Here is a 23,710-nt window from a genome sequence, read left to right on the forward strand (position 1 = left end):
TAAGAGTTAGTGATTATTCCCAAATCAATATCTGTGGTAACGGATGAAAGTGATGCTACTTTCATACAATTGTCTTGGCTTGTACCACCTACGAATTTGTGCGAACTGCTAAATGCTAATGCTAATGCTAATATCAATTTCCACAAAATATTTTTTGTTCAAAGGTCGTTTGATAAAAAAGGCCATTCCTCCGTGGATCCTATTTGGCCAAACAGATATTTTTGGCCATAGTATCCGTTAAGCAACGTACACGCCAGTCAAGCAGTTTGACGAACATTGACTTCACCCCCAAGAAAACGCTTCGGTTGCTGCTTTGTTGGAACGTGTGTGAAGTTGTTCGAACAACCATTTGACAGTTGGCGGCTCGGTTGGAAAAAATTAAAACGGTTTGATTTTGGTTTGAGTTGTCGGGGGTGGAGTCAAGGTTTGCCGAACATGTTTGAGCATTTGTAGTGAAGTTGCACAAACCCGCAAATATTTTGTGATGGTTGGTGCTCAAGTTGTTGATTCGGTCGTTCGTGTGTGATATTGTTGGTCGAATAAATTGATTGTTCGGGCCGCTGTTGGTAAAACTTGATGGATGTTTGAATAAACGGGAGGTGGAGTCAATGTTGGTCAAACTGCTTGACCGTGTGTACGTTCCATTAAGTAATTGATATTTGGCTGTATAACCCATTGGGCCAAGCGACAAACGTCGTTCGGTCAAACTACCTGTTAGGGAAAACGTCATTTTCCTAAGGACTACCAATTTGGCCGTATTTTGCTAGCCAATGGAATTTACAAAGAATTTCTTATGGACAATATACTAGTCGTTAGATAACAGCAAAATGCTTACGTTTCAGTTAGCGAATGTCGTTCGCTAACTGCAACGTATTGTAGACGTCAAACGGTTGTCAGTCGACGTCAGATGCAATCGAAGTGTACCAGAAAGTGCAGCGTATTGCAGCTATCATCGACTTTGACATCATTCATCAAGCTCAGCGGTTCGATAACTGCAAAATTGTTGCAACTATCGAATTGCAGAAAAAGCATTGCAGTTATATGACTTTTTTCATTTTTATGACTTGCAGTCATCATATGTTTACTGTACAAATCCAAAGAAATTCCTTAAAAATTCCGAGCAATTTTACGTTGCCATCTAAAGATTTTTTTTTATTGAAATCTACATTTTGAACAATCTTCCGCGGAAATTTTTAAGAACTTTACGTTGAAATGCCAGAGAATTTCCCTTGAAAACTCCTTACAGCCTCCTGCGGATATTCTGAGGAATTTTCTGTTTAAACGTTGGGCATGTCGTCCTTATTATTCTAGACTGAGAAAGCCGACGATAAAACACCAATTCTACCAGCCTTATTCTTCTACAATTATGGAGAATTTCTGTATGAGTTTCAAATAATACTCAACAGAAACTCAATAGAAACTTTCCGTGGATATTCTGAAATTGCCAAAATAAGTCTTTTGTGATTCCAAATAGCTCAGCTTTTGCTTTTTACTGAGATTATTTTGAAAGGAAACAATTAAAAAAGTTACTACAGATGTAGGAATTACTTATTTATTTATTTAGCGCACTGAAATTATGTGTGACATATAGGGTAACTGTCCTATTTTGGACCCCTAGAGGAAGTGCTTCCCAATATATGCTTATATCTATTGAAATACAGGTTCGATACGGGCGGAAATGACACAATTTCAAAGACGAAGGTCTTATTTAATAAATAGAAATTCGAAACGGGCTTCAGTTATTGATAGACCGGTGAAGTTTGCTTTTTTCTGAAAAGAAAATATTCTTCGTTTTGGACAGTGCAACATATTTTGGACCCCCAAATGTACACATTTTGGACACCCCCAATTAAGTCTCTTCAAAGTCGAATTTCTAATTTAGCCTGGTCAATTAAGCCGAAGCAAAGTCTTATCTTTCGATTGGTATGCATCAATGAGAAGATTCCTGGTTTTTTAATTCACAATTTCGACAAAAACTTATTGTGTGCGTTCTGAGATTTTCAGTGATGTATACTTTTAAGCGTAACGCATTGTAACGCTCGCCTTCTTGAACAAACTAATTTCCTCGAAATTTCATCTAAATATCGCTATTTTCGCACGGGAAACCAGTGAAACAGATGCTGAACAATATTATTTTTCTGAAGCCAATGGGGGAATTAGCAGCGGCATTGATTTTAGTTCAGAAATCAAGAAAATGTCGCCAGGAGGGTCCAAAATGTGTAGGGGTCCAAATCAAGTTGGTTACACGGAAAACGTGGAGAGATATCGTTTCCGCTTCTTCCAATATCGTAGGTAGGTGTTGTCCGCAAAGTCGCTGCACATTATCAAAAGTTTCTTGAAAATCCATTTCTGAAAAAAACCTAATAAAATCACGGTATAAGCTTACACAAGACAATGATATTTAACTACTTGACTTACCAAATTTCCGATAAAAGATAATGAAACACATTTTAAGTATGTCCATATCAAATTCGTTACTTCAAGAAATGAAAATAGCTTTTCGCTCGATGAAAATGTTTGACATTTGTAGTCTTGCCCACTTGCTGGAGGAAACTCGCTGAATAATCAGCAATAGATAAAGCATGCTGTTTCTTCAGCAAAACTTAAATTGCTGAAGGCGCCTCAGCATTTCGTTTTGCTGGATCCTGAAATATAAATTTGGTGTATACACACCTTTGAACGAGAACTTTTCCACAAAGTTTTACTAGTAACAAAGTTATTCAAACTAGTTATTTTAAAATCAATTAAGATCAAACTGATAATCGTTAAGGTTTCCGTAATTTTAAAGAAAGTTTTCTTTTCCTAAAAGGCTACTGATAGGATTTTTAATCCAAGGATTTTTAATCCAAGACGTTTTCTAAGTATTTTTAATCCAAGATTGTCTAGAGGCTCAATAATAAAGAACGTTTAGAGGCCTTCCAGGAAATTAAATGTTCTGATGATTTTATGGGGTTCCTTAAAGTTATTAAATATTTTCAGAAAGTACGCAATGGCTTAATAGTCTGCAGGATGTTTCTCATGCTTCTTAGGAATCTCGCTATGTCATTTCCGGTACTTGTCACTTTGTCCCACCCATGTTTTGGCACGTTGACGCGTCTGTAAGCACGACTTTTCTTGGTTTTCGCATTAATTGGGAAGAGGAGAACACTGCTGAGAATACAAATAGTAGTTATTTTATTGTAAATGATTTTATTAGCTGATCAATCTGTTGATAAAATCATTCTCAGATTTCAAATTGCGCTCACCGAGCATCTATTTCACCTTAAAAAATCTTTATTTTCATAAACCAAAACATATTCAAAAGAACGTTTGCTCTATATAGCGTGCAAGTTTCAACACTTTTATTTTGGAAATTACTGATGCAAAGGTAAAACGATGGATAGCATACTTAGTGCAACGTACATTCCTCTATGCATCAATCTTTATTCATCTTCAAATTCAACCTAACTTCCAACCCCAACATATACTTAAATTCCAAATGTTTTCACAATTTTCTTCCGCATTTTTCTATTGAAATTATTTGATTTTCATTCGAGAGGTTTTTTAAAAGGGTGCTCTGAGCACATGTATGGAACAAATACAGTCCCATCCCGATTTTGGCAACACCCGTTTTTGTCTACCCCCCGATTTTGGCAACACCCGTTTTTTGGCAACATTTTCTTCCCGATTTTGGCAACAACCTTGAAAATATTTTTTTTTATTACTTTTTAGAGCTACAACTTTTTTTATAATTATGCAATAGGACAAACAAAACCAAAAGTGAATGTCATTAAGGCTTATATGCGTATTATGGGTTCTGTTTGAATAACGGGCACTTTCACTGAAATAATGAACCACCACTCGTATCACCGCTCATTGCAAATAATTTCTATTGAAACTTTTCTGCTCCTTTTATTCACGTTTTCCATGTCCCTATTCACACTACCCTAATCTAACCATCCCACCGTAGAATGTCGTATTTTTTGGCATCTCATTGATTTTGTCGTCGATAAGCTGACTAACACCGTTGTACATAGTACAACACCTATAAAGCGAAGCCCGCTGTTTACATCACAATGCAACCGATACTGCATGAGTGATCCAGGAACAAGCAACCCCCGTAGGTTTAATTGCTAGTGATTGGCACATTCGATTTTCTAAATGCGCTGTCTAGCCATCAATTGCATGTGCCAATAGCATAACGAGCCTTTTCATTCCAGCATGTTTGCCAACAGTTCAATAGTAATGGTAAGAGTTTGGTAACATGTAACCGTAAGGCTCTCGAGCAGGCATTGATTTAAATCAGACCATGAGAAAAAATCGGGCTAATCTAAGCCTACTTGATGCTCTGCTGCGGGGCAAGTTATGAGCTTCCCAAGATCTTTGAAATTGAATGTTCAATGATTCATCGTTTATTGATCTTCAACGCTCACCAATGGAAGCTGATTGAGTGAAGCGAATCACTCGGTAACACAACAATGAGCGTCGTTTCGGTGCGCTGATAGAAGAAGTCATTCAAGCATTCTAAAAATGAAGACCTCCATGAGTCTGGAACTCTAGTACACTGAATGGGAGGCGTTGATACTTCTCTCGACTATCTTATCACCTTGAAAGAAGGGCGAATAAAGGAGAACACATGATGTGTTTTCATTGTTTGGTTTCATTGTACTAGAAGAAGCGGGGTACGAATGCAAAAATCGTTGCTTACATGGATACCTCACCACGGCTTGGCTTGTTAGACGGTGTTGCTCATTGCTTATCACAGCAACGATCGCTCCTACTCATTGCTTGACATCCATCTGAGTGAGGTAGTTCACTCATTGGCTATGGATGTAGCATAGATTGCGAAAGATCAATGCTCACAATGCTCACTCACACTTCCAATGCCTGCTCTCGTGTTTTCTGTTTGTGATGGCGAAGTATCAGAAGTGGAGTACCTCCTGTGAAGTTCCCATTAGATCGCTGGTGTAATTCTAGCTGCTTCGGTTTTATTATTATTTATTCAGCCTAAGGCCGGAGTGGCCTCTGCGGTACATAACAGTCGTCTCCGTCTACTGCTGTACGTTACCAGTCACGCAGTCTACGGAGGGTCCGTAAATCGTCTTCCACCTGATCGATCTACCTTGATCGCTGCACACCTCGCCTTATTGTGCCTGTCGGATCGTTGTAGAGAACCATGTTTACTCCAAGTGCTCGTTGGTCCTCCACAAATATTGTCCAGATATCGTACGTACGCTTTCCTGCCACGTTGCGTCTCCGAATTTGTCTGCTGATATCGGAGGTCAAGTGAGCCCAAGTACACGAATTCTTCAACCATCTTGTTTTTATCGAATAGCCGTTGTCTTCTCTTGAGCTTACTTCGTCTTCAACGTGTTAATCACTAGCATGGAGAACTGGAGTGCGATGAGCTGCAGCGAGCACCAGTAGGTTGACTGCTATCGAGTATCGAGGTGGCATGCCGCAAATGGTCTTCCAGCTTCCACTTGGCCACACTATCACTCGTAGTGCGAGGTGCATATAGTGCGCATAGATCAATCATTGCCGCCTGAAATACTCCTGGGTTGAGTGCTAGGAGACCGACTAGTGCAAAGGGATTTGGTTTTAGTGAGTCGAGTGTAGTTAATCCATACTCACACTATATTGGATACGCTTGACCAATGTGCAGAATGGAGATTTCCGTTACCATTTTCTAAAACAATGGAAGGTCTTATGCCTTGCGTTCGTTTTTACCATAATGTCAGCGAAAATTGTACACAGAACTTTACTCTTAATCACACCGACCACAAGAAAGTTTACCTCCATAAAAATCCATTATAGGGTAAGAGAGGTATTTTGGACCACCAGTTCGACGGCTCTTATTTTGGACCATTGAGAGCAAATTACTCTCGGTGGTCCAAAATAAGAACCGCCGTAAGGGTGGTTCAAAATACATCCTTTACCCTATAAGAATCCGAAATTTGTAGCACATTTAGTCATTTTGTATCCGTCGGATCGCTATTTGATTTCTATAGAGAATTCTGATAAAAACAAGCATTTTCGGTAGACTTAACTTTATATGATATGTCAGATTGAAGTCAGCACTTCAATGGACTGCTATAGAAACGTTTTTTTTATTAATACATTTTTTTGTAAGGACATGGCCGACGTTATTGTTAATTTCAAATATTATTTATTGTTAAATTTGTATTATGAAAATGGCTGATTAGTTACATTATGTTTTGATTACCATTCTTGAGTTTGTTTTATTTTTTTTAGAGCTACAATCTCCAAGTTATGAATAATATCGCAAAAATGACAATTATAATGCACGTGCATTACTTAAACACATTCCACATACTTTGCAGTACATATTCTAAGTATTTAGCTTCAATCATGCAAACAAAAAAAAATGAAATTTTGTATGAATTTTTTTTCCCGTTGTTGGCAACATCCCCATTTTGGCAACATTAAAATCCGGTCGTGTTGCCAAAATCGGGAAGGGACTGTATGAGCAATATGTATGACATTTTACAAAGGAAATATACTTATTCATATGGGACAATTTGACATATGGGACAATTTGACTTTTTTCACTTTTCTAGAACAAACATTTCGCATTGAATAGCATAACGCATAGTACATGTGAAAATAAAGTGAAAAATGATAATAACGCAAAACTGCCAAAAATTCAGATGTGCTCGACTTGCGGTTAGCGCCAGTTTATATGAACGCTGAGAAATGTTCGTTTCCATTATAAATGAATGAGTACTTTTGAAGATTCTGAACCTTGAATAGAATATTATTACATTTGTCAAAAGACTAGATCAAAAATAGTTTTTTCGGGGCTCAAAATTTTTTTAAAGGAAATAATTATTAAAAATAATGCCATATTTGTGCGATATAAATGAAGCGCTTTTCACAGAAAGTAGATATTGCAAGTGTAAATATATTTTCAACGTATCCATCATAATTATAATGTAGAACAATTGGTTTTATATGTGGTTTTATGTTTAAAGTCTTCAAATGTACTCCAAGTGCACCATAAAATGTATTCTGTTACTTGGGTTAGTCCGGGTTATTTGGGTTAGTTGGGAACGGTGCCTTTCCACAGTGGTAAAAATCGCGAAAAACGTAATTATCAGTTTATTTCTGTATGAAATCGTATGCGCGTATCGAAATCCTTCCAGTTTTACTTTATTCCTTAAAACATCCACGCAGGATGGTGGAATAAGCGATGGATTATCAAGAAAAATGTTATACTTCACGTCTATTTGTCTGTGGTTTTACTCATTGGCGTAACTAGCCCCGATGCCTAGGAGGTGGGGGATGGTCTATAGACCCTACATCTATTTAGTATATTTTGAACTTCTTTTCAGAAATTCTCGAACATTCTCTTACTCTTATTTACACGAAAAGCAATTTGAAATTCAAGCCAAAAATATATTTTATGTTGCGTTTTTATTCACCAGGCTCATGTGCTATAAGGCATAACAGTGCCGAATTTCTTTAACATTCCTTCGGAAATTCCGTAGAACTTTACGAGGTAATTTCCTAAAATTTTCCATGCGATTTCTGAAAAGTTCCTTAGAATGTTCTGAAAATGTATAGACGATATTCTGAAATTTTGCAGATTTTCACGAGAAAACTTTGGAGAGTTTTCCCAAAAATTCCAGAAGTTTTTTTTCACTTTTCAAATCCCTGGCGGGAGTAAATATTTTCTAGGGAGGGCTAAGCCCCCATAACCCCCCTTTATTTACGCCAGGAATTTTCAAAAGAATTCTAGGAAATAAAAGAATTTCAAAAGGAATTTATTCCGGAAGAAAAAGTGACATTCCTCCCATAATTCAGAAGAGGTCTTAAATTTGCTTAAGTAATATAAGCAAATTTTCCTTGACCTCTCCGTATCAGCAGCATACTAGGCTTGAGGACAAGCCTCCCGGAATTCACAACTGAATGCAGCCACACACAACTGTCATATTGATTATTCCAGCTTAGCTGCGTAGCGGCATGCGTGGAATAATAAAAATGACAGTTGTGCGTGGTTTCCGTTTTGAAAAGGGTGCCCTTGAAAACGTGAGTGCATTTAGTTGTGGATTCCGGGAGGCTGTAAGATTTAAGTCATATCTGAATGAAAAATATTGCCCATTTTGAATTGGTTCAATACTAGGGTAAAAGTTCCGATAGTCGTGGTTGCTCCTATAGTTGCGGTAGTGTAGTTTTTAGCAAATCTACATATCAAACGTAGCAACCCACATTGTTGATCAATTAGGCGAACTGTCACGATACGAAACAGATGACAACAGCTCAGGAATACACTTGAAATCGGTAAATAAGCCTCAAATACCTTATTTTTTACTGGCCTTTGGACCAATAGTTGCGGTAGTGTTCCTATAGTTGCGAGTCCCGTAAGAACACAATGGGATTCGCAACTATAGGAACACGAAACAAAAAACACCACAACTATTGGAACATTGTACCAATAATTGGAGGATTGATTTCAGGCAACAATGATAGGCTTCTTTGCGATCGGAACATATTTCTCATAAAATAAAGTTGACGAGCTTTTAGATACACTCTAAAGGTAGGTAAAATGAAGTATCGTTTAGATGTGAGTAATAAAATAGTAATGGCGCATGCTTATTACCTCCACTATTGGGTCTTTCACCCTATTGGAGCACCTTAATGTTACTCATGCAATGGCGGGCATAGAAAAGCTTTCAATTATAATAACTGAGGAAATGCAGTAGAAGCATAAGTACTAGAACGCTAGTGCCACTGTAGTCATTTAAATTATTTTGCCAAATTATGCCTAAACAAGCTTCAATTGGCCATAATTTATGCATCTTGTTGTAGTGCATATTTGACGTAACAGCCATTTTACAACATGCATGTTTTCCATTTTTCTGTTAAAGAGCTCTATGAGTAGTACTCGTTAAAACCATTTTTGGAAAATGGCGTATACGTCACTTTTTCAGATTACGGCAGATTAGCAATCTTATACTTTTGAATCAACTGGAATTGCTTACAGAATACTAAGTTGAAAAGCAGGCCAAGTTGCAGCTGGAATGTAGAACCTTTAAAGAAGAAGAAGATTAATGTTTATGCTACACTGCCTATGATCGCATATTAGTCCCATATGAGAAAACAGCCTACTTGTTCCATCTTGAAAATGACCGCACATGAGCCCATTATAATGGAAAAGGCAATCATATGCGGTCATTTTCCATCTGGGACAAACTGACTTAATATATTTTTCGACTTCTCCTGAAAAAGCATTCCTGTTTAACAGTTCCATTCGATTCGCGAAGTCGAAGCAAATTCTGCTCTTCCCTCCTATGGAAATCCCATTGCTATTTGTCAGAGTTTGAGTGCAACATGGCTGCCATCTCCTCCTCTCTGTTGCTCTACTGTAAAACCCATAAAGAACTGTCATTGTTTGTGTGAAGAATTTTGCTTCGACTTCGCGAATAATAACATGATGAATATGACCATTACAGATTCTCACTCGAAAACGACGAAAGTTCATATGAGACTGATATGCGATCATATGCAATGAAAAAAAAACAAAAAATATGTATTCAGAAGATACTAGACGAACCATCTCGATTTTGCCCGAAGTATTTTATTTTTGATTGTCAAGTGAGTTGATTGCACTGCCGAGCTTTGATTGCGAGCTTTGGCTTTCTTCAGAATTCTTTAAAAACTTTTTCTCAAAAAAATCTGCACTTTTGTTTCCACTTTTTTTTTTATTTTAAATTCTCGAATGTTTTACCCTAAAAAATCACTGGACATGTGTTTAACCTGAGTTTTGTAAAGCGTTTGAAACAATATTCAGATTATTCGGAGTGATGTATTCTCTTTTTTCCTAGAGAAATCGATTAATAAGAAAACCTCTTAAACCTTTACCTATTTTTTATGCAGAAAAAAGGTTACTACGAAATAAATGAATTCTTTCTAGTACAGAAGCAAAATCCGTCCGTAGATGATTTCCAATAAATATTTTTTTTTAAAAAATAAGCACAATATTGTACGATTACGTATATTGCTGAAGATAACGATTCCAATTGTGCTGTAAACTGTTTGAATAGATTGGTAAACATTTGTTCCAGTTCAGTTTCCAGCTAGCCTAAAGAAACACTTTCAAGAAAAACGCCTTTGAAGTTTTTGGTGCGCTCTGGGAATACCTCAAAGATCTTGCGGCAGAACTCAAAATTCAGACGTTTCTGCTAATTATCATTTGGAGTATATTATTTTTGGGTTCTTAATGGCCTTTTACGACCATTATTTCCTGGTTTCTTTTTCCCGACAAACAAAAAAAAAGCGTTTCATCGGTACTGTTATAAATATAACAAAAATGAACCAAGAGCCCTTTTTGCATTTTATATATTTTTTGATAGGATATATATAGGTTAGAGATATGAGCCATTTATGCAATCATGGGAAGTATAGCTATAGTAGTCGTTACTTTTGAATATAAGACATCATTCCATCCAATTAATAAATCAATAAAGTTTGATAATGGAACATGGGTTGAGTTGGCGAACATGATTTCTAAAGCTCCGAAAGCCTATGTCTAGTTGTTATCAATTAGCTCTGAGTATTGATTCATTATTTTAAATTTGAAAACCGATTTATAAAATCGCTAGGTACGATTTTAGGTTAGACCTAGGTTATAAATACTAGGTACGCTTTATGGAACGTAGTGCTAATCTATTCCTTTCCCATCCATAGTTACTTTGAAAATTCCTTTTTAGTCACTTGTGATTGGAAGAATTAGTTTCGACCTTGAATTTGAAATACGTTTACAATCCACCACTAGGGATTAAAATGAGATAGTAGTGACTAGCCTGAGGAAAAGTGTAAACGTTCCACTCAAAAGTTTATTTTCTGATTGAAATACAAAATTTGAAAATTCTGCCTGGAATAAATGATTAATTCCCTGATTATCCAATATTGACCCCTGTTAGGAAATCTTTTATGTTTAGAAAGAAACTAATCCCTTGTCAGTCATTAATAGTCAGTTTCGCAATCCGCATAGAAAGAATTTCAGAGTAAATGGTATAGTAAATAATGAATGGGAAATAATAAAACAATCCGAACAATTTTTGACATTCTGTTTCACTAAACGTCATTATTTTTGCGCATTCATTCTATTGCAATCGGTCGTTTAAATATCAAACACTTGTAACTTGAAATTGCATAAGCCCCAACGCTTGCAATGATTACATAAAACTCACGATGTGTCTCTGATTAAACACAAGAAAGCGCTGCATACTCGGGGAATGTTGAACGTGCTTGCAAAAAACTTACAGTCTATGTTTGATATCAAACTTCGTATTTCGGACAGACTAATATGTACGTGTTGTTTCCAGTTTGGTTTTATTCAGTTTTAAACTTATCACTACATCAACTTAACAGAGGCCTATCATTCTAAGGCACAACGTCTGGCTCAAATTTTACATAATTATAGAGGTAATCACTCGATTTTTCATAAAATCTTCAAACAAATAGTCGAACCAATTGTTGTTTCAATACTACTAGTTAACTAACTCAGCCTGATCGTTTGTTGGAATGATTCAAAATCATTTTTCTATGTTTCGATATTTAGGAATCGCCAGGATTTTATCGACGTTTCTTTTTATGACAAACTAAAGTAGAAATTTACAAATCACCGGAGCTAGAAGTGCCAGTATTGATAGCTGCACTCGGCCGCCCGCGGAGTCACTGTGTTGGGAAGCTGTTGCGGCGGGTGCCGCCTGGTTCGGTTGAACGTTGAGTGCAGCGTTGGGGGCTTCAACTGCTACCGTAGAGGTCGCAGCCGTACTACTAGTTTCAGCGGATGTCGTATTCGCGGAAGCACTGTTTTCAGAGACAGGGAATGTCGCCAGAGGGGCTGATCCCAGAGGGTTTTCGGTTGTGGTACCATCGGAGGTGGTTTCTGACGCGGCAGATACGGTTGTTGTATCAGAAGCAGGCATTGGTGCTAGAGGGGTGTCACCGTTGGGATTGGGTGGAACGACTGGCATCGGTGCCAAGGGCGCGTCACCGTTGGGATTCGTTGGCATTGGTGCTAGTGGTGCATCACCATTAGGGTTGATTGGTGCCAATGTGGTTGTGGTAGTTGTAGTGGTTGTTGTTGGTTCCGCATGTGCCTCTTTAGCTTCATCTTTAGGCTTGAGTGCATCGTAGATAGCAGCACCACCAGCGCCAGCAGCAAGACCCACGACTCCTGCTCCAAGAACCGTACCTAACCCGCTACCCCCAGAAGATGGCTGCTCATAATGATGAATGACCGTACCTGGTTGCTGCTGGAAACCACCCGGCGCAGGCTGATAACCAGGTTGCTGAGGATATCCACCATGTTGGAAATCATTATGTTGTGGAAAGCCGCCAGAGAATCCAGCGCCTGGTTGTGCAGCACCAGGGAAACCAGCACCAGGTTGCGCAATTGGAGCTCCTGGAAATCCGCCACCGGGTTGTGCAGCAGGTGCTCCTGGAAAACCTTGTACTGATTGAGGAGGATATCCTTGATTGGGTACCGCTGAAAAGCCTCCCCCTGATGAGGCGTTGTGGCCATGATGATGAAAAGCACTTCCAGCCACAACACCACCAACTGCTCCAGCTCCTAATCCTGCTCCAAACCCTGGCTGACTGTTCTGATAGTTAGGAGCCGGCGGGAATCCCGGATTACCCTGAGCATATGCTGGAGGTGGTTCATTGAATCTGCTGTTCAAATTAGGATTGGGTTGCGCGGAGTATGGCGGAGGTGGCCCATGGTTTGAAACAGCCGAGTATGGTGGAGGCGCATTGTTACTGTTTTGTACATTCCAGCCGATTGGAGTTTGCTGTGCCGGAGCCGGTGCGGTCTTAGCTGGCACTGCTGCATGATTGGGCGTGTAACTCAACTTAGCAATGTCCGCACTCGCATACCCCCGATTGGCGGTTGGCTTTGTGACGCGCCCGGTCGCCACTTTACGCGCCTCACTTATATCGATCACGTTGGCCAAGCATAGCAACACGCAAAAAGTGCATGCCTTTAACTTATTTTTAGGCATTTTTACACAACGACCGTAGTAGGCCATGATTGCAGGAGTAATTCTTCGTTTATTGGGCCCGTCACAAGTTTACTGCGATTGTCGCATACTACAGATTGTTCTTTAATTGGAGTTTGAATTCGTTATTTTACTCCAACTAGTTCCACTGCCAACAGGTGCAAAACTCGCACTGAACGATATCAGCGCTGGGGCAGCGCAACAATTGAAACCGATTTCAATATTTTCTCACTCTTTTTCCCACAATCGTTAGATGATGACGTGCCGATTCGTAATTCACACTCTGTCAAGGTCACTGCGAGCTAATAGATCTCGTGACCAACCGTTTTATTATCGAATTTCCCTAGAAAAACCACTATGCATTAAGGGTTTTTCTTTTCTTTGTCACTTTTGTGTGGTCCTTTCTAGTTTTGTTCAAACTATTGGTATTGATATTTCTAAAATTCTAGAAAAATCGATAAATTTCACTTGATAATGCACTTCTTAGTACGATCGCCGTTGGTTGAAACTGATCCGACAGGTACGATGGTGATGATCTGAATAACGGTGGGGATCTGAAAGAACAAACAAAACCCAGCTATGAGAAACAGATTATTTTTATCAACTATAGAGTAGGGTGAATAGTTGTTGGTGTTGCTGATTTACATTTTATACATGATATGCGCAGCGATAGATCTTATAATAGAACGATGTTATTTCCCACTAACCCACTAAAAAGCCCATTAGAATTCCACCGGCTCGCGATCGGCGACAGTGGGCCTAATCATCTGCTATAATAGATGATCGATTGCTGATGCTGGGCAATAAATCCGGAAACGGCGTCAATAACGAAAGCTTTCAAGTGATTGCAATAGAATGTACAATTCATGGAGAATAAGTGCAATCAATTATAGGAAATTATATCCACCTTCAACTAAAGTGAATGTTTTCTAGGCAGGCCATTTATCTGGGGTGTGATGTGATGCAAAAAGAATCTGCTAATGTTTTGGTACTCAATTAACACTTTTGGTGGCCGCAGAAGTGGTAAACATATGTGTCTTTAAGAGGGATACTCGATGAAATCATCGTCAGTAATGTGCAAATTGAACAGAGCAACAATAAGAGTCAAAACCTCTACGAATTTTGTGGGTCGTGTTAACGTGGCACATTCCACCATGAATAGCGTCGTAACCATTAAAATTAAAAATCAGTTTATTCGTTTTAGATAAAAAGGTAATCACTGTAATATAAAAAATTAAATCAATTATTTAAGGGTCTGTTCAAATATTACGTAACGCAATAGGGGGTGGGGGGTTGTTTTATTTTTGTTACGATTTGTTACGCAAAATATAGGAGGTGGAGGTCCTTCGAGAAATTGTTACGCGTAACAATTGAGAAAAAATATTTAAATTTTTCAAAAAATACACAGTATAAAAATGTTACAGCATATATGATGTAACAAAAAGGCTCCGTTCGATTCGACTCATTATTCCATCACTTCTTAAAATTACAGGTCGTCGTTACTATGGAGCTTGTATTCAATATTGCGTACAAGAAAAAGTTGGATGTAAAATTAGAGGCAATTGAACACAAAATAATGAGCTTAAATATTTCCATGGCGTGTAATTTTCAGAATTTTTAACTGTGTAGTTATTATCTTCAAAATAGCATAAAACACAAAAAAAAAAATTTATTGTATCGTGGTTCAAATTTTACCAAAACCAATATTTTTCAAGAAAAAACCCAGATTAATTCACCTAGCGGTGATGGTGCCTTTCTCGTTTTTTTTCGAGTGAGTAATTTCTACGCACTTTTGGCATGAAAAAAATATTTTGGGCATATCTACCGAGCCCATAGTCCGATCTGGCCAATTTTCAATAGGAAACAATGGGACAGGATTCTGCGTCGAATGCAACTTGTTGCGAGCAAATCGGTTAAGGGTAAGTGCCTGAAAAATGGGCTAGACTTTTCCACTCGTTGTTGCCTAAAAAAAGTATTTTGGCCATAACTTCTGAGCCCATAGTCCGATCCGGCCAATTTTCAATAGGAAACAATGGGACAGGATTCTGCGTCGACTGCAACTTATTGCAAGCAAATCGGTTAAGGGTAGGTGCCTGAAAAATGGGCTAGACTTTTCCACTCGTTGTTGCCTAAAAAAAAGTATTTTGGCCATAATCTCTGAGCCCATAGTCCGATCCGGCCAATTTTCAATAGGAAACAATGGGACAGGATTCTGCGTCGAATGCAACTTGTTGCGAGCAAATCGGTTAGGGCTAAGTGCCTGAAAAGTTGGCTAGACTTTTTGCGCACATACACACACATACACACACACACAGACATCACCTCGATTCGTCGAGCTGAGTCGATCGGTATATAACACTATGGGTCTCCGAGCCTCCTATAAAAAGTTTGTTTTTGGAGCGAACATATAGCCTTTACGTATACTTTGTATACGAGAAAGGCAAAAATGTATTTGTTACGCGTTACGCATGGGGGCGGGGGTAGTTTTAAATTTAGTTACAGATTGTTACGAGGGGGTGGGGGGTTCTTAAAAACAACGTTTTTCGCGTTACGTAATATTTGAACAGACCCTAATCATGGACAAGTTGAGGCCGAAGTGGTCCTTGCAGTGAATATACAGTCGACTATCTACATCTCGATACAGAAAAAATATGTTAAGCTCTTTTTTTTTTTGAAGACAGTAAACCCGGTTCTACCTAGGATTAAAGGACTACCAAAAATCCATAAATCTGGCAAGGAGATGCGAGAGATAGTTTCATCAGTGGGTTTCCCTACACAAAACATAGTTAAATGGTTGGTAAAGGAGTTCCAAAGTATGCCGAAACCAATTCCCCAGCAGGTCAGTCATCAACACCCAGGAGTTCGCCCAGAAGCTGTTGAAATCACGACACATCGAAGAAGAGGACATAATGGTATTGTTAGACGTAGCGGCATTGTTTCCTAGCGTTCCAGTGAAAGATGCTCTGAATCTTCTAGAGGATTGGCTGCTAACACAAAGGACGGAAACAACATGGCGAGGAAAGGTGAAGATGTACCTAAATCTGGCAAGGTTATGCATGACAGAGAACTACTTCACATTTCGTGGCAACTACTACAAACAGACGAAGGGAGCACCGATGGGAAATCCGCTATCAACGTTTCTGCGAACTGTTCATGGCGAATCTGGAGAACAACCTACAGGAACAAGGAATACTACCCGAAAAATAGTGAAGATACGTCGACGACATCTTCAGCATCGTCAACCGAAAAGACCCAGGATTTTGGAAGCGATAAACAACGTGCATAAGGACATCAAATTTTCCTTCGAGGAGGAAAAAGAAGGTAAACTACCTTTCTTGGATCTACTGGTCATCAGGTAAGCAAATACAACATTGAGCCTCGAAATCTACAGGCAGCCCACGAACACCATGAGAGTCATCTCATATACATCGAACCATTCGTATCAACATAAAACGACAGCATTTCATCACATGAACCTCAAGACGCATACGATACCTCTGAGCGAAGAAGGAAAAACGAAGGAACTACAACACATCTTGGAAACAGCGAAGATCAGCGGATACCAAGAGAGGACTATACGAGCGATCATCAACAAGAAGGAACCGATCGATGAGCCGCTAAAAAGAGTTTCGGTCACATATGATAAACACATCACCAACCAGCTACGCCCTCGACTAAGGAAATTCGGCATCGACCTAGTATTCTCCAGTAGAAGCAACCAACTCATATCTTTATTGGGTTCAACGAAGGATAAAGTAGAAATGTTAAATAAGGCAGGTGTTTATAAAATAAGTTGTTCCTAATGTGGAAAAATCTTTGTAGGCCAAACAAAAAGATCATTAGATGTAAGGTTCAAGGAACATATGGTGGAAGTAAGTAAGGCGAAAAGAGAAAACGAAAAGGGATTACATTACGAATTTAGATCTAAGGTAGCAGAGCATCCCGACTAGAAGAGCATAACAGAAACTGAACACAATTTTAACATATGGTGATATTTATAACTCATTTTGATACAATTTTGTTCTTACCAGCATTATCTTTTAAATGTTGTAACAGGATTTTATCAAAATATGATTTAAAAAAAATACTTAACACCGAATTGCACAACAGTAGGCAATTAAAATAGATGTAGCAAAGTCCTTCAGCCATAGATATCACAATGCTGATATAATTTGAAAAGGTTGCCTTTATTGCAATGTTGTTAGTTTCATATTCTCAAAAAATATTCTTGTACATATAAAAACAAAAATTTCTGATTGTTGATTACCATCTGGAGACCTATCACTACTTGTAAAAAATTCCAACTGCACATTAACAATATATTTTGTATCTGATTCTGTTACAATTTTTTATCGAAATTTGTTATTTTTATGAAAAAATTGTAACAAAATTTGATAGTTTTTTGTTTCCAGTAGTGTAATTTTTGATAGAAATTTAGATATTTTAACAACATCCTGCACCATGTTTCTAACAAATTTTGTTATAAAAATTTAGCATAACATAATAACATAGGTTGATATAATTTTGATATGACCTTCTAGTCGGGATGTGTATAAGGAAAATCACCCAATTACGGCATCAAATATTAAAATCTTAAGAAATGTCTCTTCCCCATGGAAACTTGATGTAGCTGAGAGTTTGGAAATCTACCGACAGGTACAAACAGCGCTGTTGAATTAGGATCAGGAAAACGGCATCTCTTGGCTCTTCAAGTTTGTACCTAAGCAATAAGGTAATTCGTTGTATAGGGCTGCAAAATGGTGGATTGACATCAAGGAAGGAGCGCCCAACAGAGCTCTGGTCCCCACAAGTTCCTATCTCACGCTTCCACGGGTCGTCCGATGACAAAATACCGCCAGCTAAGGGTTGTGTACTTAGCTGGTAGTGCAGGCTGGGCACTGTTGTTCTTCTTACATCAGCTAGAATGAGAAGGTACGGCCCGAGCGTCTGTTCACCAGGAGGTGTGGCACAAACAGCATCTGCCTGGTACCCAGCGGCTGATTAACGAAATGCTGTATCGCGTCAGCTATACCTAAGGTGGCAGCCCCATCATCGCGATGTAGGTAACGCGACCCCGGTAAGGTAGCTTACTGAAGCCTCTCAAATATCACGAAAAATGGAGATTGAAGAAAAAGAGAACGTTATTTTTGGCAACCGACCCGGCAACGAAATAAGGACTATGATTGGAAACTCGGTACCTGGAATGTCAGGACCCTAAATGAACCTGGACGAGTGAGCCTTCTGGCTCGCGAACTGCAGAAGGTTGGAGTGAACGTGGCCGCTATTCAAGAAGTCCGATGGCCTTGATCCGGAGAACGTGAATTCCGAGCCGTGGACCCCACGACCAACACTGCATTCAAGTATAACATCTATCACAGCGGCGGCGAAAAAGCAGAGCATGGAGTTGGTTTCGTAGTGATGGGCAAGCAGATGAAGCGAGTGATGCGGTGGAAACCCATTAGCGAACAAATCGAGTGTGTTGAAGAACATAACATGTTTTGTATTTCATTTTCCCGACCTTTATTCAACATTATTATTAGATTGATGTTTTCCATAGATAGACCATGTTCTGGTGGATGGGCGCCATTTCTCGGATGTTATCGATAAGCGGACATTCAGAGGTCCGAAAATTGACTCTGATCACTACCTCGTTGTCAGTGAAATTCGATCACGGTTGTCAACACAGCAAACGATGTGTTACATTATCCAGCGATTGTCGGCGGAAGGAGTATCGGCTGAGTACCGCCAGAAGCTCGACGAACGGATAAGTGCAATCAACGTTAGCGACAACATCAACGATCTATGGGAGTCGATCCATGGAGCGGTGAGCACAACAGCACGAGAAGTGGTAGACACTACACAGAGGCGTCCCAGGACGGGTTGGTTCGATGTGGAGTATCAGAGAGTGACGTTGAGAGAAGAACGTTGCCAGAAGCCAGAAGATGTTGGTGTCGGGTACCCGATCGAATAGAGATCGGTACAAGGAAGTAAGAGCAGCCGAAAAACGGACCCACCGCAGGAAGAAAAAAGAGTACGAAGAACAAGTTATTAGTGAGGCGCAGGAAAAATGGAGCAGAACGATATGCGGAGGTTTTATGTGTCTGTCAATGGCGTGCGGAGAAAAACAACGCCATCTCCCGTCATGAGGAATTTGCTGACAGATAAAACCGAAGTGGCTGCCTGGTGGAAGTAACACTTCGAGACTTTGTTTAATAGTGGAAGTGACGGTGCATCGGTGAGCAGAATAAATATTAGCGACAATGGACTCGGATAATGGATAATGTTAACAAAGCTGTTAAAGAGCTGAAAAACAATAAGGCTGCGAGGAAGGACCAGCCCCCGGCTGAACTTCTCAAACATGGCAGTGAGCAGCTTTATGAAGTTCTGCACCATATTATGTCGAAAATATGGGAAGACGAGGAAATGCCTGCTAGCTGGGTAGACGGCCTCATTTGCCCTCTCTTTAAGAAAGGTTTGGGTTTCCACACTGGAGTTTGGGTTCTCTTTTTAAGAAAACTATGGGTTTCCAGACTGTAGTGCGTCAATTACCGAGGAATAACCCTCCTTAATTCGGCATACAAAATTATGTCCCGTATTCAGTTCAACAGATTGAGACCGCTTGAAGAGTCCTTCGTCGGCGAATACCAAGCAGGTTTTCTTGAGGGCCGATCAACGACGGATCAAATGTTTACCATGAGACAAATCCTTGATGAATTCCGGGAGTACAACTTGCAGACACATCATCTGTTTATTGATTTCAAGGCGGCGTACGATTCAGTGAAACGGAATGAATTATGGCAAATTATGCTTGAACATGGTTTTCCGGCGAAACTGATACGGCTGATTCGTTTAACGTTGGACGGATCGAACTCAAGTGTAAAGGTTGCGGATGAAATATCGACGTCATTTGTTACCTTAGATGGATTAAAGCAGGGTGATGCACTCTCGAATCTAGCGATTATGAGAGCTGGTGTGCAAAGAAGCGGTACCATTATCACATATGCGCATATGCGACCTCCTGTGATTTGCGGACGATATCGATATTATCAGGATTGATCGCCGTGCCGTGGAAGAGGCTTTTGTGCCTTTTAAGAGGGAAACAGCGAGGATTGGACTCACGATCAATACCAGCAAAACGTTGTACATGTTCGCTGGCAATCAACGTACGTTCATTAGTAGTGGTGGTAGCGAAATGGTGCTGGATGGTGAAAAATTTGGTAGAAGAATTTGTTCATCTTGGAACATTAGTGACGTGCGATAATAATGTTACCCGCGAGGTGAAAAAGCGTATTGCAGCTGAAAATAAAGCTTATTACGGACTTCGTAACCAGTTCAAGTCTCGTAGTCTGCAAACGAAAACATAACTCGCGCTGTATACTACTCTGATTCCGGTTGCTTTATACGGCCATGAAACATGAACGTTAAAGGAGGCTGATCGGAGAGCTTTCGGAGTGTTTGAGCGTAAGGTGCTGCGGACAATACTCGGCGGTAAACAGGAGAACGGTATCTGGCGGCATCGCATGAACCACAAATTGTACCAGGTGTATAAAGGGCTGAATATTATTAAGCTTATACAACACGGCATACTACGGTAGGCTGGTCACGTTGTTCGTATGCCGGAAAAACGTCAAGCGAAGATAATATTTAGTAGAGAAACCGGAAGAGGCCACAGGCCGCGTACACGATGGCTTTTTGCAGTTGAAGAGGACCTGAGGGCGCTCAATATTCAGGGCGACTGGAAGCGTTTGGCACAGGATCTAGTCCAGTGGAGAAGGATACTCCATTCGGCGTAGGTTCATCAAAGAGCTGTAGCCCATCAACTCAACAACAACATGTGTGTTTCCACATATATGCTATGCAAATTTACATAGCCGTTATAAGAGAAATTCTATAGTCAAAATTGCTACACATAATGAATATGATTGGATTATTTTCAGTGATACACTAACTTTCCTCTCCTTTCCCAACTGATGACTGGAGCCGTAGGAAGTAAATACCAAACTTTATTCATTTGGATCGTAGCGCAATATACACCACTTCTAACCAGTCACGGAGAAGCAACCATTGACAAGTACAGTCAGTCTTAACTAAGTTAAGTTACGCTATATCTTTGTTTAGATATTCAATTTTTGATTGTCTGAGCCTTCCAGAACTAGCAGAAATAATTACGTACTTCCAGAAAGTTTTAAACAATTTTATGGAAGAGCAGATACTGTTAAAAACTTTAAGACTTCTTTCAAAATCTCAATACATCGTTGAGTAATTTTTGGAATGAAAAGAATTCCTCAAAGACTCTGAGAAGCCTTTCAGGATATATTTCTCTTCTACAACTCCTGGAAACCTTCACGATTGTCAGTTTAACCTCTGATAAACTTTCAAACCTCTGATTAACTTTGGAACGTTTTAATATCTTTATAGATCCTGAAGTTGAAACAGTATTGATAGTATTAGATCTTTTAGTTATCCATATGGTATGTTCTTATCATAATTATGGGTAGGGCTGTTCTACCCAGGTATTTTCATGCATAGGACATGTCCTACTTGTCCCACCCACTCACTCACGGCGCCACTGAGCATAGATATCATTGTAATTTTTTTCGATTTTGATTTTCTTTTTCCGAGGGAAGAACTGTTTTTAAATAATTTTGGAGCGCAATGTTCAATTGGGTAAATCTTCTATAGCAAACAAAGGGACTGGAAACTGCGTCTAATGCAATGTGTTGCGAGCAATTCGGATAATGATAGGATGTACTCAAAAGTGTGTCTCACATTTTTATACACACACAGACATGCATACAGACATAGAGACATCACCTCAATTTGTCGAGCTGAGTAGATTGATACATAATACTATAGGTTTCCGAGCCTTCTATCGAACATTAGATCATGAAACGGTCCTACTAGTATACGAGAAAAAATTAGTGTAACCTTGAATTATGGATCAGCTATTTTTCACAGTTATGAAATCAATTTAATCAACCCATGTGTCCAGCACATTTTCGCCAATTCAATTCGATTTTCGGCTTTGCCTATGTTGTTTTCAACTAATTCAAGAAGTTATCAACACCTTGGAATAATTCGAATGTTGAGGATTGCTATTGCCTTAATTAAAATATTTCCCATCCACAAATGCACCGAGATAAATTCTGAGTGCCCTAAGTAATGCTGTATGAGTGGTAGACACCACCATCGCTAGGTGAATTGATTTGTTTTCTTTTTTCAACTCGCATTTATTTCAAGATCTTCAAAGAAGCAGTCTGAAAAAAATCGCACCTTGTTTGTATAATATAATTCGAGGTTCACAGTGCCATCTAAAATACTAATAACTACTACATAATACTAATAACTAATAACTTTTACATTTTCTTTTGCAGTCATTTTCGTAGTTCAACTGTAGAATACGGCGCCACATTCAATTTCCTTTTAAGATCGTTTTATAATTCCTCAAAACTCACAAAAATTTTGAACTTTCTTATCTAGGTATAAACATTGTTAGCTTCAATATATGATTTTTTCAAAGATGGAATCATTCAAATCAAAACGATTTCGGTTATTTTTTATTGATGTCATATTATTTCCGTTTTGCTCAATGATAAAAGGATAAAGAATACGTTTGTTATCTGACGGCTTATGACGGTTTATCACACTTTGCATCTCTTATCATGGCTACTGTTTGCAACACAGAACTTACCGTACGAAGATCTCGATTCAGCTACAATAATCTAAACTAATAGAAATGAATCATGTACAATAAAAAATTATTGGTCGAAAGCCGTCAACGAAAGTAGCGTCCACGCGCGCCAAAATACGAAGGGATCAAACTATTCTCGAGCCAGGTAAAAAAAGTTAAACCACATTCGCGCGACGAGTGCCAACCGACAACTGACTGTGATCCAAGCAGAAATTGGCTTCCTGCCCTGTTGATCGAAGTAGACCGTTGCACACCGGGCCACCTCATCGTCGGTTTCTTTTTCCGTCGGCAACAAAACAAAAATGTCTTATAGATAAATCGGCGGCGGGCTGGGTGGTAAGGGTACGTCCCGGGAAAGGTGAGCAGACGAAAACATTGCATCACGCATACCTACATCCGCGAGTTGTGGCAAACGGCAAATACCACAGTTCGGAAGAGTCTACATCTCTCGACAAATGCTACCACTGGCGATTAGTTGGATATGTACATCTACCGGCACGTATCTGCATTGTCAACCATCATCCGACATGATGTGAGATGAAAACTAATACCGTCCACTTCTGGTGGTTTCCTATAAAATGCGTCGTAGCTGGCGGAGGGTAATCACAGTTGGTATTGTTTTTTTATTCTTTCATTAGTTTGCCCGGTGGATCCCCTCAAGCTGATCTTTTGTTACAGATCACCTCAAATTTCAGCAAAAAATAAGCATTTAGTTTTCATTTCGATGAGACCTGATAAGCTAAAATGAATTGGTTTGATCAGGTGTATTCAATACATATTAGGGTATGAACTATTTACGTATCGACATCATCCTACGAGAATTTGATAACTTCTATTTCAATAAATTTTACTTGGTATATTGCTTTTGGCAAAGAAGCGTAATAGTTCTAACATTTGGATTCTGTCGCTCGAAAAAATGTTAATCATGCGAAAAAAAATATATATGTTAGGGAAGATCCATTATTTACGTAACGCAAAAATTTGCCATTTTCAACACCCACCTCCCCCC

At 39.2% G+C, this 23,710-nt stretch overlaps 1 protein-coding gene across 1 annotated transcript; it reads right to left on the reverse strand.

Annotated features, from left to right (window-relative positions):
* Nucleotides 1–11,320: 11,320 nt before the first annotated feature.
* LOC134213777 (trithorax group protein osa-like) lies at nt 11,321–22,915 on the reverse strand. The gene is made up of 2 exons (XM_062693099.1): nt 22,702–22,915; nt 11,321–13,564 (listed from the first exon to the last, which is right to left on the reverse strand). Exon 2 carries the CDS (start codon nt 13,038–13,040, stop codon nt 11,607–11,609), a length of 1,434 nt encoding a protein of 477 aa, XP_062549083.1. The 5' UTR covers nt 13,041–13,564; nt 22,702–22,915; the 3' UTR covers nt 11,321–11,606.
* Between the last annotated feature and the right edge of the window lie 795 nt (nt 22,916–23,710).

The sequence above is a fragment of the Armigeres subalbatus genome, chromosome 2 (assembly GCF_024139115.2).
Source record: "Armigeres subalbatus isolate Guangzhou_Male chromosome 2, GZ_Asu_2, whole genome shotgun sequence".
Lineage (NCBI taxonomy): Eukaryota > Metazoa > Arthropoda > Insecta > Diptera > Culicidae > Armigeres > Armigeres subalbatus.